The following is a 16,027-nucleotide window of genomic DNA, read 5'->3' as shown; positions in this document are numbered from 1 at the left end:
AATTCCACTTGGAGAATTGAAACATATTGGTAAATGGTCAAGAAAGAGCATCGATTTTCCGATGGAGTATGGGTTCAACGCACCAGTCCCCGTAGAGTTTGACCCACCGGTTCGATTAGCAACTGGATCATTAAAAATGGACAAGAATAATCAAAGAAACAATATATTCTCCGAGTTTCATTGCCATTGGAAAGTGCCATTAGACGAAACAAATATGATCTCCGATGGTATCCGTGTGAATGATGATTTGGTGATGTCAAGTGTCAACCCACCAATGATATACCACTGCAAAGATTTTATGAATTCTAACGAGGTAAGTTTTATTCACAATTACTTTTCTAGCGGCATTCAAATTACTTTTTCAGGTCGAAGAGCTGAAACTGAACAAAATTCTTCCACGATTCAGTCAAATGTACCAGCCAAGAATCAAACTTGCTTATATTGGTGGTGATAACATCCTTGTTCACGAGGAAGAAGCGAATTTCACTGGTATCATCAGTTTACCGGATCAAATGTGTACTGTAGTGAAAAATAATACTAGTATCGCCGGAAAACTTGGAGCCAGTAAGTGTTGCAGAAGACAATTGTGTTTAAGTATCAATTTTTCAGTGATCACAGGTACAAACTACATGTGGAGACTATCAAACCAAAAATGCAATCATGCGCTGTTGTATGAGTGGTAAGCAGTTACTTTTCTGAGAGTTATTTCGTATATTTTTGAATTTCAGCGGAGGTCAGCAGATGCTCGTCTACACCGATGATAAACAGCAAATCAGTGTGCAACATGGCTCCGTACCTTTCAATATCAAACGAGTTTTTGCAAATGGCCCTCAGAATTGGACGGTTGTGTCGACAGTGAGCGCATTTCTGAATTATTAACACTGTAATGCTTTTTTTCCAGGAAAACGATAATTACCAACTAGTATTGGATCACGGAAAGTGGCTACTTGAAAAAATTGAGAACGATGTGAAAGACGGACTGAATACTATTAAAGCGAAACAAGGAAACAATGAATTGACATCAGTAGCGGATCCATACTATTATGTTCAAGGCAGAAGTGTGAGCATGTCTTAAAAAAAACATTTGTGTAAGTTTTAAATTTCAGGATGGAAATGTACTGGGTGTTCCACGTAAAGAAAATGAAACAATGTTCCGAAAGGAATCATTCCCCAGCAAGAATAAGTTTGTAAAACTCGACGAGTCTAGAGAAGTGACGTTTTTGGGAGACACTATCGTCCGAGCAATGCCTGCTTTCCTGACTCCAAAAGCATATGTTCATGATAGTGAGTTATAAATTTTATTTGAAACGAATGAAATGAAGTTATCTTTTCAGAAATCAGTCCATACGACATAAATGGATTTCTTGAAACAATTGACACCTCTAGGAATAAGGTCAGTTACGTACCAGTGCCATACGATGGGAATACTTTTATGTATGAGTAAGTTAATTTTCTTTTTTGTTTTAAACGATATCCATGGCCGTTGCTATTACAGGAACTGGGTCGCCGAAATGACCAAGACTCGGTTTCACTTGGTACCGTGGGATGACGAGAAAGTTCTTACAATAGAAATCAATGGTGGCTCCATTCGATCGTATGAATTAGAAATGTCTTCCCTGGGCAAATCATTTGACGATTGGAAACGTATGACTGGAGCAGCGGAAGATGAAAAACTGCGGATGGAATTTGATAGGAATCCTGATGATGTTGACTTTGAAAAGTTGGATGAACCAAAACTTGGAAAGTAAGTGGCTCACTAGTGTTGAAAGTTCTTAGTTTCAAAATTTTTAGGTTTGACCCAAGCAATGCTCCACATCATGGTGGAAATCAGTGGATGGGAGGCACCGGAGGATACAACACTGCGGGTATGGGTGGAATCGGAGGTCCATTCCGGTTGGATGCGGGACACGATGTCCACCAGATGCCAGATTTTGCAAAACAACAAGTTCCGCACCACATTTTAAAGAAAGCTAGAGAAATTGCACAAGTCGAGTATGCGAAGAAGCTCCGGGTATGTTGAATTACCGATTCAGTTTAATGTTATCATATGTGTGTGTTCAGGAAATTAACATGTCAGAATATGATGCTGATGGCTATGAAAAAATTTGGAAGAAGGTGCATGTTCCGTCGAAAAAACTGTCAGCAGTGATTGATCAGTTAGAGGCAAGACATTTAAAATATCTAAACCATTTTTTTTTTAAATTCAGGCGAAGAAAAAAGAAAGAGAATGGACTAAACATCAAACAACCGGTGATTTGGATGACGGGAAATTGATTGAAGGTGTTACAGGAGAGCAAAACATTTATAGGTTGGTTGATGAAGCAAACTAAAATACAATTTCTGTTATAGACGTCGTGTTGATAAGGTACCAGATCCAGGAGCACCACAAATCAAACCAAAACGCCTCAGAATTAGCTTTGACGTTTCTGGATCCATGTATAGATTCAATGGTTACGATCAGCGTCTTGGAAAGACGCTGGAGGCAGCACTGATGACCATGACAGCGTTGGATGGGAAAACAGACCAAGTGCAGGTTTGATGTCTATCTTGATAATAAAGAAATCAACACATTTTGTTACAGTATGACATTATTGGACATTCCGGAGACTCAGCAAACGTGCCGTTCGTCAAAGCAAATCAACATCCAAAAAACAACAAAGACCGTCTGGACGTTCTAAAACGAATGATTGCTCACACTCAAGTGAGTATCCTCTGCCTAATAATATATTGATTTTTTGTTTTTTTCAGTACTGCTCTAGCGGCGACAGTACTGTGGAAAGTTTGCGATGGGCTATTGAAGAGATGAAGGTGAAAAAAGACGACTTCGATGAGAACGTGGTGATTTTGGTGTCGGATGCCAATCTGCAAAGGTATTTTGTCAAATTTCTTTTTTCTTAGCGCTCAACTTTTATTCATTTTTTTCAGGTACGGTATCAGTCCAAAAAAGATCAAAGATGCCATGCAGAAAGATCCGAGCATTAACTCATTTGTGATTCTGATTGGAGATCTTGGCAACGAAGCAAGTGCAATCCAAAAAGAACTACCTGTTGGAAAAGCGTTCGTATTGAAAAACACCTCGGAGCTACCCAAAATCATGGAAACCATATTTGCTTCTACTATTGCCCAATGATTTTATTATTATTCTAATTCAAATTGTTGTGTTCTTGTATAGTCATGTTTTGCATAGAACTGTTGATATTAGTCATTTGAAAAGTATAAACATATCCAAATGTTTTGAAAACATACATACACAGCACTCTCATTTACAAGCAATTCTCGATGACGTAAGGTTTTTCAAGGACGTGAAACAGATTGGATTATGTATGTATCCGACAACCTCGTGACACAGACACATACAAAAGTACGAACAGCTTAGATTGAAAGTTGTGATTAGGACTCGACAAAAGTTTAATCAGATACGCTAGAGATATCAGATTACAGTCATAGGTAAACTCATCTAGGCTCATTTACTCTTACACGCTGCGAAACATTGTGATGTGTGAAATCAGGAATTTTGGTCAGAAACTAAGTGTTTTTTACAGAAAAACCTATGAAAACCCGAAATCCGCCTTTCGAAAAAGTGAGCATAACTTTCTTGATAGAAAACATTTTAAAACGAAAATTGCAGGAAATTTATGTGAAGACGCTCTGAAGTTGTCAGAAGTCATCCAGGAAAAAGAATAATCAAATGAAATGCCTGAAAAGACCTCATATTTCTAAAAATCAATGTGTCTGTTTCAAAAAGTTAGATTCTAACCAAAATTTACGTTTTTTGCCTCGTGAGATAGCTAGTTTAATTTCATACAATTCTGATAGATTGGACCATTTTTATCTATTGCAACGTCTAGAAACCTGAAAATGATGCAGTTTCAGTGCAAAAACTATCAAAAATTGAATAAAAACTTGAAAAATGGGCTTCACAGTTTTTGAAGATCCTTTTCAAACTGTGGGAGACCGTGTCCAGAGAGAATCTGAGTTTTGAATTTCTTCAAGTCATCGATCCCCAGAATAAATTTATAAAATTTCGAATGTGTACTGCTAGTGATCACCAATCCCTTCTTGTTATGATCCATTTTTCCTGACTCGTGACTTCTGACAGCAGTCATCCCTCCTTTCATTTCTAATAGATTTCACCTTCAGAACAGACCATTGAAGATTGTAATTAAAATCGCTCAGAAAACGAAATTGTGAAATATGTAGATGAATAAGCCCTGCCAGTTGCGGAGAAAGTTTTTTGCCTCTCATGCCCGACGGTGTTCTCTCCAAATGGCTCCGTCACCGCAATTGTCCGGATAACCTTGGAAGTCACACCATCAAACGAAAGTCCGCGATGGGATTTGGTGGCTAGAGAAAAAAAAACAACTCGTTTCACCTTTTTTATGCATAGTTTGTCCCTAGCCAGAAGTTTTCTCATCCATCATTTTGGTTTCTTTCACCCAAGGACACTATGTGGTTTTTTCATGATTCTGTTTGACAAAACAAAAACCGGTGGACCTTAACAAAAAAGTAAATAGACGGTTTCAATTCCTGAGAAATTGCGGAAGCGAATTGAAAAAAGCGGTTTTTCCCTTCCGTTTTTTCATTCAAATCTCTTTTTCTTATATGAGAAAAAACAGATCTTCTCTGTTTATTTTATCCGTTTGAAACTGTGTGTCAACGACATCATCTTTCTTCATATCTACCTAGAAAAACTAGTTTCTGCAAAAAAAAAAGACGGACGATACACGGAAAATTTTCAAATGGCACCATCTGTTGCACAAGATGAAAAGGTGGAAAAAGAGATGCGATGAGGTAGATTGGAACACCAGACAACAAAAGGAATGGAAGAAAGATTATAGAAAAACCTGAATATTTGCACTTTATGTTCCGAAAATGTCTGCTTATTCACACCGGGTTTCAAAAAAAGATAAGGAGCTTAAGATCGACAGATATGGAGAAGTTCTTGAAGTGTTATCTACAATACCTGAAACCAGGAATGCTGTCTGCGACGGCGTTCTCAAATTTTTTTTGTTGGAAAATCTAGGTTATCCCTTCGAAAAGTCCCAAAAAAAGTAACCAGTGGTGACAGATTTGAAATTTGACCCAAAGTTTGCCGAAGTCATAAAAGTGGGGCTAAGACCAATTACAATTACCATGAGCCGGACAAGAGTAATTACTTCATTCAGGCTCATCCTACCATAAAACTGTCTCCCTAGGAGGCAAACGGACTCTGTTTGTTTGCAAACAAACGCACACATAGTCTTATAAATGCATAATTACAGTAATCCGGACATGTTGTCAAGTTCTACATGACGGATCAGAATTCTCGACGTGTTGCGCAACTTGTATAATGAGGTATCGAAAGCGAACAACTTCGAATATTGCGTTAAACACGTGTTCCATCGACATGATTTACAGTGTTTCAGATGTTATCGGTAACGATGGATGAGTTATGTGTTCGGGTCAATAGTACATCTGACAGGTGCGACTGAGAGTAATGATGAGAAAACGAGGAAAAGGTCCAGTACATGTTGATTCTGTTCAATTTGTTTCCACGGAATGAAGTGTTCCCCAAAATTTTTTACTACGTCATACTGTAACTGTTCCCTTTGTTCCAAAACATTCGTTCTCTGCAGACAATCTGTAGACGAATTCATTCTCGTTTCATGCCAAAAATTTCCTTGCCTTACCTTCCAACCTGAACAAAACCTCCCGCATTAAAATTCACAAGAGAACCTCTGTGAAGGATTGCAACATACACATACACTCTCATACTAGGCATTCACGTAAAATCACAATCAAAACTTTCTCCATTGCATTTTCATTTTCTACATGCCTCTCTTCTTCCACCTTCACTTTTTTCACTCTTAGTTGTAGAATAGCATAAAAAAGCGAAGCTTCTCGTTTTTTCTTTCCTCTCTTTTTTTTGCTGCCATCCTCATCCCATTGAATCATACTGGATCGTTCGGGGCAGACAAAAAAGGAAAATGCTTAAAAGACATAAGAAGAAGTGGGTGACGGTGAGGGTGGAGAGGAGAAGACGATGAAAAAATCGAAAGTATTGGCAAACGAGAAAGCTTGCTTGGAAATCTTGCTTTGTCTGGGGTGGGAGGCAGTCGCACTTTTCGACATTTTTTTCCTGGGAAGCTTCAAAAAAGGGAGGAAATCTTCTGCCATTAATTCGATCTCACACCACCTGGGTGGTCGCATGGGAGCTTCTTTTGTTGCCCGCCTCCATAGATATCCAACTGTGTCTTTGTAGAATCTTTAACAGTTTAGGATTCATTCTTCCTAGCTTAGACACATTCACCGTTCAAAATAGTCATGTAGATAGTTCTTCTCTGGGTGATTACTGTATAGTTCTCAGCTTAAGATTCAAACCTGATGTATTGAATTGTCAGGTCTAAACAACCCTAACTAAAAATGTTATAATTTTTCACATTCCGACCATTTAGAAACAGATAGACATTGTTTCAAAATGAAAATAGACACTTCTTCAATTTCGTAAATCTGTCTCATCATTTTTCATATGTAGTAATGAACTTATTCTGTCTGGTGCATATGATGAAACTTCAATTATAGAGGTTAAGCATTCAGAGTATTTTGCATGCTTTTACCACATGGTGTAATTTGATCCCTCCAATAGCTTATCTTACGATCGATCTGCTTTTTGAGCCGAGCCAAAAAAAACCTTCAAAAATACGGTAACAGTCATTCAAATAAGCAACAAAACCACACTCAGTTTCTTATCTCAGTTTACCCATCTACAGGTTTGGACAAAACGGAAAAAGATCGCGGCCTAGTTTGAATTTTGTTTTTGCGTGAGGGTGTGTGATCACTAATTATTTGTATGACAATTAGTTAACCGCTTGATGCCTAGCATGTCAGTGGGCAGTTTTCGATTCAGAGAGTGACTAACTCGAAAGATTTGAGTGTTGCCATGTCTATGCTCTCCAATCATACAAAGTGTGTATATCCAATCCCTCACCGATACAAAGGTCACTAGACAGTTGCATGCTTTTCCTACGGCCAATTTTGTTATTAAGAAGGCTCCGCCCTTTTTTCGGATTTTTCGCTCAAATTTCTAATTAAGTCTGCCTTTAACAATTTATTAGGAAGCGTCTCATATTTTCGTCTTATATTGTCTTGCAACCACTTCAAGTCAAGATAGAGATAGTTTACACCAGTGTGTCACGGGTATCACACAATTATGGAGACATCTCGGAAACGTTTGATGACACCTACCAATATGCCGGTTCTGTAAGCATTGTATTCTAAACCTCTCTCTTCACTTCTCTACCTCTATTGCCTTTTTCGCCCATTAACATGCGAAGGGGAGACGTCTTCTGAATTTGATGTGTTTACCTGGAGGAATTTGAATTTTGTTGACACAATATTCTGATATTCTGAGTCGATTCGTGTTATTTCAATTTATCTAAATTCTTGGTTCTTGATTTTTCATTGTCATCTTGGGGCGGGTTTTGTCAGTTTCAGTGTCAGACATTTCAATATTTCAGTCGTTTCAATTGAGAATGACGAAATAAAAACTTTTTGACAACACTAGTCAGTGGCAGGTTTTCAATGAAATGTTGATGTACTGAATAAGACTGTCAGACAGCCGAGTTGAAATAAAAAAGCAGAGGTAGTTAATGTTACTTTTAGTTTCATTTAGTTTAGCATGAATACTGAAAATTTGAAGAAAAAACAATATGTTGATGAAAAAAATTATTTTAGTATCAAAATTAGGTGTTTACAGTGTCAAGGTATTGCATACTCTGATCTTTATCGGTCAAACCTTTCTTTCTCTTCCTTAGTTGACAAGAAATTTAAAAACTAAGTCAGCAGCTACAAACCTTTCAGAACAACTAGCATCTCTCGTGATGTTTCAGTTATTTTTCTTTTATAATGTTTCAGAATATTAGAAAGTTGATAAGAATAACAACAATGAAAGCTTAAAGGTTCATAATGTTCAATAAGCAAAAACTGTACGAATATAGAATAAAAACCCCAAGTAACTGACAGAAGAACAATGTACCGTTCCTTTCCCAGAACAAATGAAACAATTTGAAAGAAAAAAGAAAGGAAGGTTGCGATATCACATGTTGCGATACTTCGGCTTCTTTCTGTTACCTTTTCATTTTTTTTGATGAAGTTCTCTTATGACGCCCTCTCTTAAGTTTGTCGGTGACGATTGCGCAAGAAGACGGCGGCTTTCAATTTTCGCTTTTCTAATGAAGCAGAAATAGAGAAAAAGAAACATAGGCGCCTTCCTGATCTGACACTCTCTTCGATCTTAATATTGTCTCTTTTATCCGAAATTCTCCAATATGAAAGATTGTCCGCACAAGTTTTTCTAATACTCTTCCTTTTCTTCCAACAATTCTCTCTCTCTCGCTTCAAATCTTAGATACTGTTCTTCTTCCCGTGGCTGAAAAATGTTTCACCTTAATGTTAGTTCTTACCTCTTCTTCTATCTCTCAACTTCTCTCTCAAAATGTTTTGTTAGTTCTGTGTTTTTTTCCTGAAATTCATTTTTCGAATATCTGTCACCCAAATTGAAACTTACCAAAAATGTTTCGTCTTTGACGTGATTTTGATTCTCTTCTGTTACACTGTGTCTTCTCGTTACCCATTGTATTTTTGTTCGGCGACTTGCACTATCTTATCGTAATTTTCACTGATTGTGTTTTTGGCGCCCCGTCCATGTTCTACTAATGATCAAGTTCTCATATAGTTATTTTTTTAATCAAATTCTTTTTTGAAGACTTATACATTTTGGCAGTTGCTTCACTTTGGAACTAATTTTGCGAATAAAATAGGATTACATTTGCAAGTTATCATACCCAGATATTCATTTTTAAGAAAATATATTATAAAATTGTTTTTCAATGCATTCAAAACCAAAGAAAGAAAAAAACACAAAAAATAATTATCATTGATAATGAAATTTAGTTTTATTCAAAGATGAGCCAGATTTGGCACCTGTTCCAATTTGTAGGGTTCTATGTGCAGACACGATGTGTTGTACTTCAATAATTGCATTTTACACATTTTGAAAAACATAATCGAAGCTGCAAAAAATGTCTTTATCAAAATCTTTTTCTCTTCTTTTATAAAAGAAATCCATTCTTCAAACTTTTTCAAACATTTTCCTTAGAAAAACTTCAGATTTTAATTGTAACCTGCTATTAGTTTCTTTTTAAATTTTAAATTTTAGTTTTGGCACTGCTAACTTTCATTTTTTTCCACATTGTAAATTCTCAAAATTTAATATTGTAGTAGACTACCTGGTTTTAAGTTGTACCGCAAAATATTTTTGTGGTTAAACCTAGAATGAACCTTATGGGAGAAGAAATTTTGATTCAGACAAATTTTAAAAGTTTAGAAAAACCATCTCGAACAGTCTGTCCAATTCAACAACCCCAAGTCATTCATCCATAAAAGTGTTTGGTTCAGGTTAATAGTCGGAGTCTCATACTGCTTTTAGATGGTCTCTATTTTGATTATCTTGCAATATCTTGAGTGAACCGGCTGATTGCGTAATCAAAGATAGATAGCGAGAAGAGGGGCGATTTTTGACGGGAGGTGATGAATCAAAGCGGTTAGGTAGGTAATGTAAGTGAATTGATGATGAAGAAAATTGTAGAACAATGCAAAGAAAATCAAATCTCCTTTTCTTTTATTTTTCCCACCTAGATGGCAAAGGCGACTGAGACTATAAAAAATCGAGACCCCACCACCGACGCCTACAAGTTTTTCCCGCGCTGCGCATAGAGAACAAGAGACCGAGATTGAAGTTGAAGTAACTAGGTAAAAAAACGAACTGTAGCGGTGCCTGGCACGACCCCCCGGCGACACGCTGTTGAATTGCCATACTCACACGTTTGCTTTCTCCGTTGTCGTCGTTTTTCTTTGCCTCCTGCGAAGAAGAAGACCCCACCGACGTCTTCTTCAATTTTTTTTCTTCATCTTCTTCCTACTTTTTTCACCATTTTTTGCCTCTCGATCATACCCCCTGTTTCTCTCTTGCCTGACGTTCACTATTTCAGGCCTCCGTGTCGACCTTCAACTGCCGACTCTCTCCTATACAGTCTTTACGTAGCCGCTGGCGGATTTAGTGGTAGGAGGAAGACGTTGTCTTACGGTACGACTCTACCTGTAGAAAGGTGGAGAGTGTGAGAGAGAAACGGAGGCATCTATTCATCCTGCTGTTGCTCGTTTCTCATCCGACAGTCGCGGTGTGGGAGGAGATCCCCCGATCCAAATACGAGGAACCCCTTCACTCTCACTTCTGTCCCCGCCCCTTTCCCTTCCGTATACCGTGCCATCGAGGGAGGTCCATCATACCTTGTGCCATCACAATTCACTATCTGTTCTTGGCTTCCTGTTTTGACTTCTGAATCCACGAATCAGCTTCACTATCAAATGACTGAGGTTGATAGAATGGTGTTGAGACCAAATCACGAAGGAGAGATGTGCCCAGTCTGCGGTGATCGAGTGTCCGGATATCACTATGGCCTTTTGACATGCGAAAGTTGCAAGGTTAGTCTCGGGGAGTCTTTCAATTTTCCCTTTTTCTCCGCGCGGGGAAAAGTGGGTGGGTAGAAAATTGATAAGGTCATTTGTAGTAAGTGAGAGTCCCGACTCAGGGACACGTTCGAGCCCTTCAAGGACAGCCGCCAAAAATCATTCACTTGTTGCTATATGACCCTCATCGGCGGTGGTCTAGTCAGTCTCTATAGTTTTTTCATTTATTTTAATTCTTTTACTATTAAAACTTTTTTGTTTTCAGGGCTTCTTCAAACGTACAGTTCAAAACAAAAAGGTGAGTAAGGGTAGAGAGGAAAACAACACTACTGCCTACTGTAGATGTTATCTCTCTTCTATTTCATTGTGTTTCGCTTTTACAATATATTTTAAGTTCCAGCAATATCAATGTTCTGCCGATTCCAACTGCCACGTAGATCGAACCTGCCGGAAGCGATGTCCCAGCTGTCGGTTTCAAAAATGTTTAACAATGGGAATGAAAATGGAAGGTACTGTCAAGATATCTATCATAAAAGAGTCAAAACCGCTAGGTGATCTGTATCGCGATTCGGGCCCTCTGGGAGCATTCACCGTGTGTTTTGCAATATAGATTGACGTGATAATAAGGGGGATTGCAACCGTTATCTGAAAGTCCATCTGTTTATTTCCTCTTGCATTTTGCTGCTTCTGTATTTCACCCAATTTGCACTCTTAGCGGTGCCAAAGCTTGTTCCTCGTAATCATCATCGCGCAACGTTTTTTATGGATTCTTACTTCTCCTTTCATCTCACTCCCCCCTTCATTTTCTTGGCGTTTCGTTTTTGTGTTGCCAGAGAAAAAACGATATATATATTGAAAAGAGAGATGCAAAATTGGATATGAAACGATGAGAGTGGGAGAGAAGAATAGAATTGACAGAAAACTAAAACCGGTCCGTGGACCTGGGGGTGGCGCGCATCTCAAATGCTGTGGCAGGCTACCATTTCAAATGTAGAAAAAAGTGGAAACACCTTACGAAGAAAAAAAGTTTTTGGGCAGGAAGCATCTCTTCCGGTAGGACACAAAAGAATTTCTGGTACATCCTCGTACACACATCCATGAATTACTATTAAAAGTAGTAAAAGTACAAAAGAATAGGAGCCGGCTCGATAATTATAGGTGAAACAGTACCCCTCCGGCGCGCTTTTGTTGGCGAAACATGAAGTGCCGAACACATTCATTGCGGTCTTTTTCCACCGGTGAGAAGAGTCCACTCAATTGTGGGGTGTCGCGTGTTTTGCGGCAAAAATGACTGTACTTGCCACTTTGACACCGCCAGGATCAAATGAGCCGTGTAGTAGTGTACAGTCATCTGTCGGGTGCGACGGAGACTGTAAATTGAAGGGGGAAGAAGAAACGAAGAGAAGAATCGAAATGAGTGTGCACTTGGATAATGACCATGTTTTTTTTTGCAGCGGTGCGTGCCGATAGGATGAGAGGTGGACGGAATAAGTTCGGCTCATTCTATAAAAGGGATCGAGCACATCGAATGCAGAGAAACGCTATGAGAGTAACCACTATCATACCTGTATCCACTGGGACACAGTCACAACCGCCTACATTCTATACACCAGCCGAACATCAAGTTTCTAGCAGTACAACTGATCAAAATGTGCAAATTCAATATTACGATCAAACAAAAGTAAAAACTGAATTTATCAAAACTGAATATGACGCACACCTCCAAAGCCCAACTTTATCCAGTAGCACAAACCAACAAAGTAAGTTCCTAATTGTTTTTTTTGGATAGTCTAACCCGTGTTGTATTAGTTACAGTATCCGATTTCATTATGCGACCGGGCTACTTGGTAGATCATCAAGAAAGCATTGCAGCACTGCTGAACAGCACAAATGAAGATCATTTGCTCCGCTTCCCAACATCTTACCCACTGCCAGAAATCAAACAAGAGCCATTCGACTATACTGAGCATCACTTCATCCATCATCCACTTTTGGATTACTCCAATTACTCATCAACGGCCAACTACGCCCAAATGATGCCAATGACAACTATCTCAACCGCTCCATCTCTTGTAACTTCCACCTCATCCAGTAAGTTACACAAGATTTTTTTCTGGTTTTTATGAGATAATTTTTTAGCAAGCAGCGGAAGAATAATTGAGGCCAGCAGTACATCCCCAATCCTCCCACTTTGTCCAGCACCAACCGAAAAGACAGTGGACCATTTCTACAATAGTTCCATTGCGGAAATGTGCAAAACTTTGCCAGATGACACTCTCATTCCAAGAATTCTGTCCCAAACTGTCAAAGCTACAAAGAATGACGCTCATGCGTTTGCAGTGCAAGTAGCTGACGAGAATCTGAAAGAGATTGTGACCTGGGCAAAACAAGATCAGATGTTCAGCAAACTAAACGTGAGAAAACCATTTATTGTTTAAATATTCTTGTGCATGTTCCCATCAGCCTATCCTTTTATCCTCAATTTCTCATCCTGATCGGATGGGAACATTGTAGATAAATTGCTCGCTTCCGGAGTTCAAAAGAGACAATCGCCGCGTAAAAGGAAGCGCTCCTCCACACCTTCTGAATAGACGCATCACTACAAATGCCCCTATTGTTTTTCTTTACCGACACCCATTATGTACTACAAGTAATTTCCGTATTGTAATTGCACCGCGACCACTCATATCTCAAGTGTGATAAGTAATTTGCTAAAGTGCATTTCTTCCAGTTGGATGACCAAATGAATCTATTGCAAACGTCCTGGGCGACAGTTCATATCATTGATATCACAAATGCAATGGTTCTGGGAACTCTTCATCAACAATACAAAGTCGGGAACGGAGAAGAGTGAGTTTTGGGTTAGAAGCAGTGGTAATTGCTGTTTACCGAATGTAATGAGTCAATCAACTTCCACGCAACACAACCACTATAAACAATACAGCGGTGTCTATGAGATCAGGATACAAAGATTAAACGATAAATCTTGACTCATCTCGATTACTTACCTTTTTCGCCTCTCGCAACATTAGGTGCCGACATGACGTCAGACCGGTCTTGATTCCCGAGATCCGATAAGATTGGAAGGTGGTGGGGAAGGCTCATCGTATAATATGTTGCGTGTTTCCCAGCGGCGTTTTGCGTTATTATTTTTATAACAGGATTATACCTCGTTGAGGTTAAAAAATTACGTAACTGTTTAGAAAGGTGCCGATAACGTATAGGTTCTTGAAAGTTCACGAACTTTAAAACCCTATAAAACAATAAAATCAATCGGTTCTTTTTGCAGAGTCTCCGTTGGCTTTATTGCACTGCTGGGTAACCAGAACTTTGTGTCTTCATGGAACGAGATTGTGATGAGTCTGAGGAACATGGGATTCAACAATTTCGATTATTGTGCGTTCCGTTATTTGGCTCTGTTTGATGAAGGAATGGAACTCTACCCAGCTGTCTCTGCTGCTCGGTTACGAGTACTTCAAGCATGGGGAGAAGTCAGGTCCTACACCGCATTCTTAGAAATCTTCAACCAAATCAGGTAAGCCCATATAAATCGTTATAATCGTCGACCTTGGAGTAGGTGGATTTTCATCCCCATCAATCTTTTCCCCCTTTGCATCCAAATTAGAGACGTTCCGTATAATTAGTGCTCATCACCCAAACCATCCCCATTCCTTCGCACCGTAAAACTTGTTGTATACCAGAAACAAAGAATAGGAGGATGGGAGGAATGAGAAGCAAGCAAAAAAACTTGATAAAAGAGTAGGACCAAGGCTCATTTATTCTGGTTGGATAGGTGCGCGAGGGGGGAGAACAGATTAGAGGAAGGGGGGCCCACAATATGTATATGGTATTGTTGCGCAGCAGGTGGCACTAAGAAATGGAATAGGAATAAGGAATAAGGACTAAACGTACAATAGACAGAAAACAACTTGACTTATGAATATGAATGATGAGAGTTTTTATTTCAGACGACTCGCCTATGACTCTATGCAATATCTATGGGGACTTCGCACCGTCTGCCCTGCGATATGGGAGCTTCTCAACCCGGCCACATCTCTTGTCCTAGAAATGCTCAAGACCACTGCTGACATCCGATCCGCAGGGAATACTGTAGTAACTCAAGTGACATCAATACAATTGCCAACTCCACAAACAACATATGCACCTGTAGTATACATGACATCCTAAATTGTTATGGAGCAGGGGTGTGGTGCCGGTTTAGAATTGGTTTTGGAGATCTCGCTCAAGTCTTTCTGGAATAAGGGCAACTCCCTCATTCCAAGAAGAAATATACTACTCACTATCATTTTTATACCTCAAAAGCTTCAACATTCCCGTTATTTATCTGAGATCTTCTGAAGATTGTGTTTTATCGTGTTGTGTCAATTTTCAGTCGGTAGATATTTACTATATTGCATTTTCATCAACGTTTCCTGTACCTAGTGCCTAATCTCATACAGCTTTTAATGTCATCATGTTTTTCTACTCAATCCCGTTTTCTATGTTTTCTTTTCATAGCTTTTCAGAGCTCTTTCTTTTCTAGGTCAAAAATTGATACTGCCTAAATCTCCCTACAATTTCCCCTACAGTTTTCTCTCTCTCTCTCTCCTTCCCAAAACTTTAAGATTGTTCTCTTTTGCAAAACGGATAATTGTTTACATGCAATTAATATATTTGTATTATGGCAGAAATTCACTTTGTATTGGATTTTATGTATGATTTCGGTTTTTTCCTTCTTTTTTCAATGGTTTTTTATGTGCAGATGTGATATAAAAACAGCGAAAAAACTCCAAATCAGTTTTACACAAGTTTATCACACAGACATCGAGAATTTGGAAATCATAACAGTTTGCTTGCACTCTGCTTGGAATTTGTCGAATTGTGTATACAGTACTCCTGAATTCAGGTTTTTCGTTTTTCGACATCACTCCTGAAAATCAAATAGTTCCATGTTCTAAACTTTGATCTGGACCAGCGATGTACTTTCCTTTATTGCCCTTGCCTATCCAACTATTGTCCTTTCTAGAGTGGGTCTTCTCCCAAAAGGGCGTTTTCAACCTGCTTTCCCTTCTCTTCTGACAGTACCCATCTAGAAAATAGGAAGTGCTGTGTCAATCATCAACAAAAATACATCACTATCTTTCTCATCCTCCGTCTCTAACTTTTTATTGTTCCGATCGAACCTAAAAAAGTGTCGTTTCACTTCACTCACCCATGTATCGTTATTTCTCCCCCAGGTATAAGGGAAAAAAGAAGTCCCTGTCTCTGACGCCTCACGCTTTTTTCTTATTCTTCCACCACCCACGGAGAGGCCCAACGATTTAGCCGAACTGGTTTTATATGTCTTCTTCTCCTTGTTTCTTCTTTTTTTTGGTTGATCAAAGAAAGAAAAGGAGAGGTACCACCACCCTCACACGCACCGTCGATTCTGCAGTTTTTCAACTTGCGCAGACATCATTCTGAAAAAAGGAGATGAAGACATACATAAAAAATCGAGAGAAGCAGTTACGAGAAAGGGGGG

At 38.9% G+C, this 16,027-nt stretch overlaps 2 protein-coding genes across 2 annotated transcripts; both read left to right on the top strand.

Annotated features, from left to right (window-relative positions):
• Positions 1 to 61: 61 nt before the first annotated feature.
• Positions 62 to 3,130, top strand: GCK72_024913 (uncharacterized protein; the record flags this gene model as incomplete). Its single annotated transcript, XM_053736115.1, has 15 exons — positions 62 to 313; positions 366 to 564; positions 610 to 679; positions 729 to 855; positions 902 to 1,060; positions 1,107 to 1,284; positions 1,335 to 1,440; positions 1,496 to 1,744; positions 1,792 to 2,011; positions 2,062 to 2,163; positions 2,208 to 2,308; positions 2,410 to 2,533; positions 2,582 to 2,701; positions 2,749 to 2,870; positions 2,926 to 3,130. The coding sequence occupies 15 exons, from the start codon at positions 62 to 64 to the stop codon at positions 3,128 to 3,130; spliced, it is 2,334 nt and encodes a 777-aa protein (XP_053579681.1).
• Positions 3,131 to 10,404: 7,274 nt separating this feature from the next.
• On the top strand, positions 10,405 to 14,694 carry GCK72_024912 (uncharacterized protein; the record flags this gene model as incomplete). The annotated part of the gene is made up of 9 exons (XM_053736114.1): positions 10,405 to 10,521; positions 10,772 to 10,804; positions 10,907 to 11,015; positions 11,961 to 12,266; positions 12,322 to 12,597; positions 12,646 to 12,920; positions 13,238 to 13,356; positions 13,796 to 14,041; positions 14,475 to 14,694. The coding sequence occupies 9 exons, from the start codon at positions 10,405 to 10,407 to the stop codon at positions 14,692 to 14,694; spliced, it is 1,701 nt and encodes a 566-aa protein (XP_053579680.1).
• Positions 14,695 to 16,027: the final 1,333 nt, after the last annotated feature.

Source organism: Caenorhabditis remanei, chromosome X (genome assembly GCF_010183535.1).
Source record: "Caenorhabditis remanei strain PX506 chromosome X, whole genome shotgun sequence".
Taxonomy (NCBI): domain Eukaryota; kingdom Metazoa; phylum Nematoda; class Chromadorea; order Rhabditida; family Rhabditidae; genus Caenorhabditis; species Caenorhabditis remanei.
This window is presented reverse-complemented; position numbering and strand designations above follow the sequence as displayed.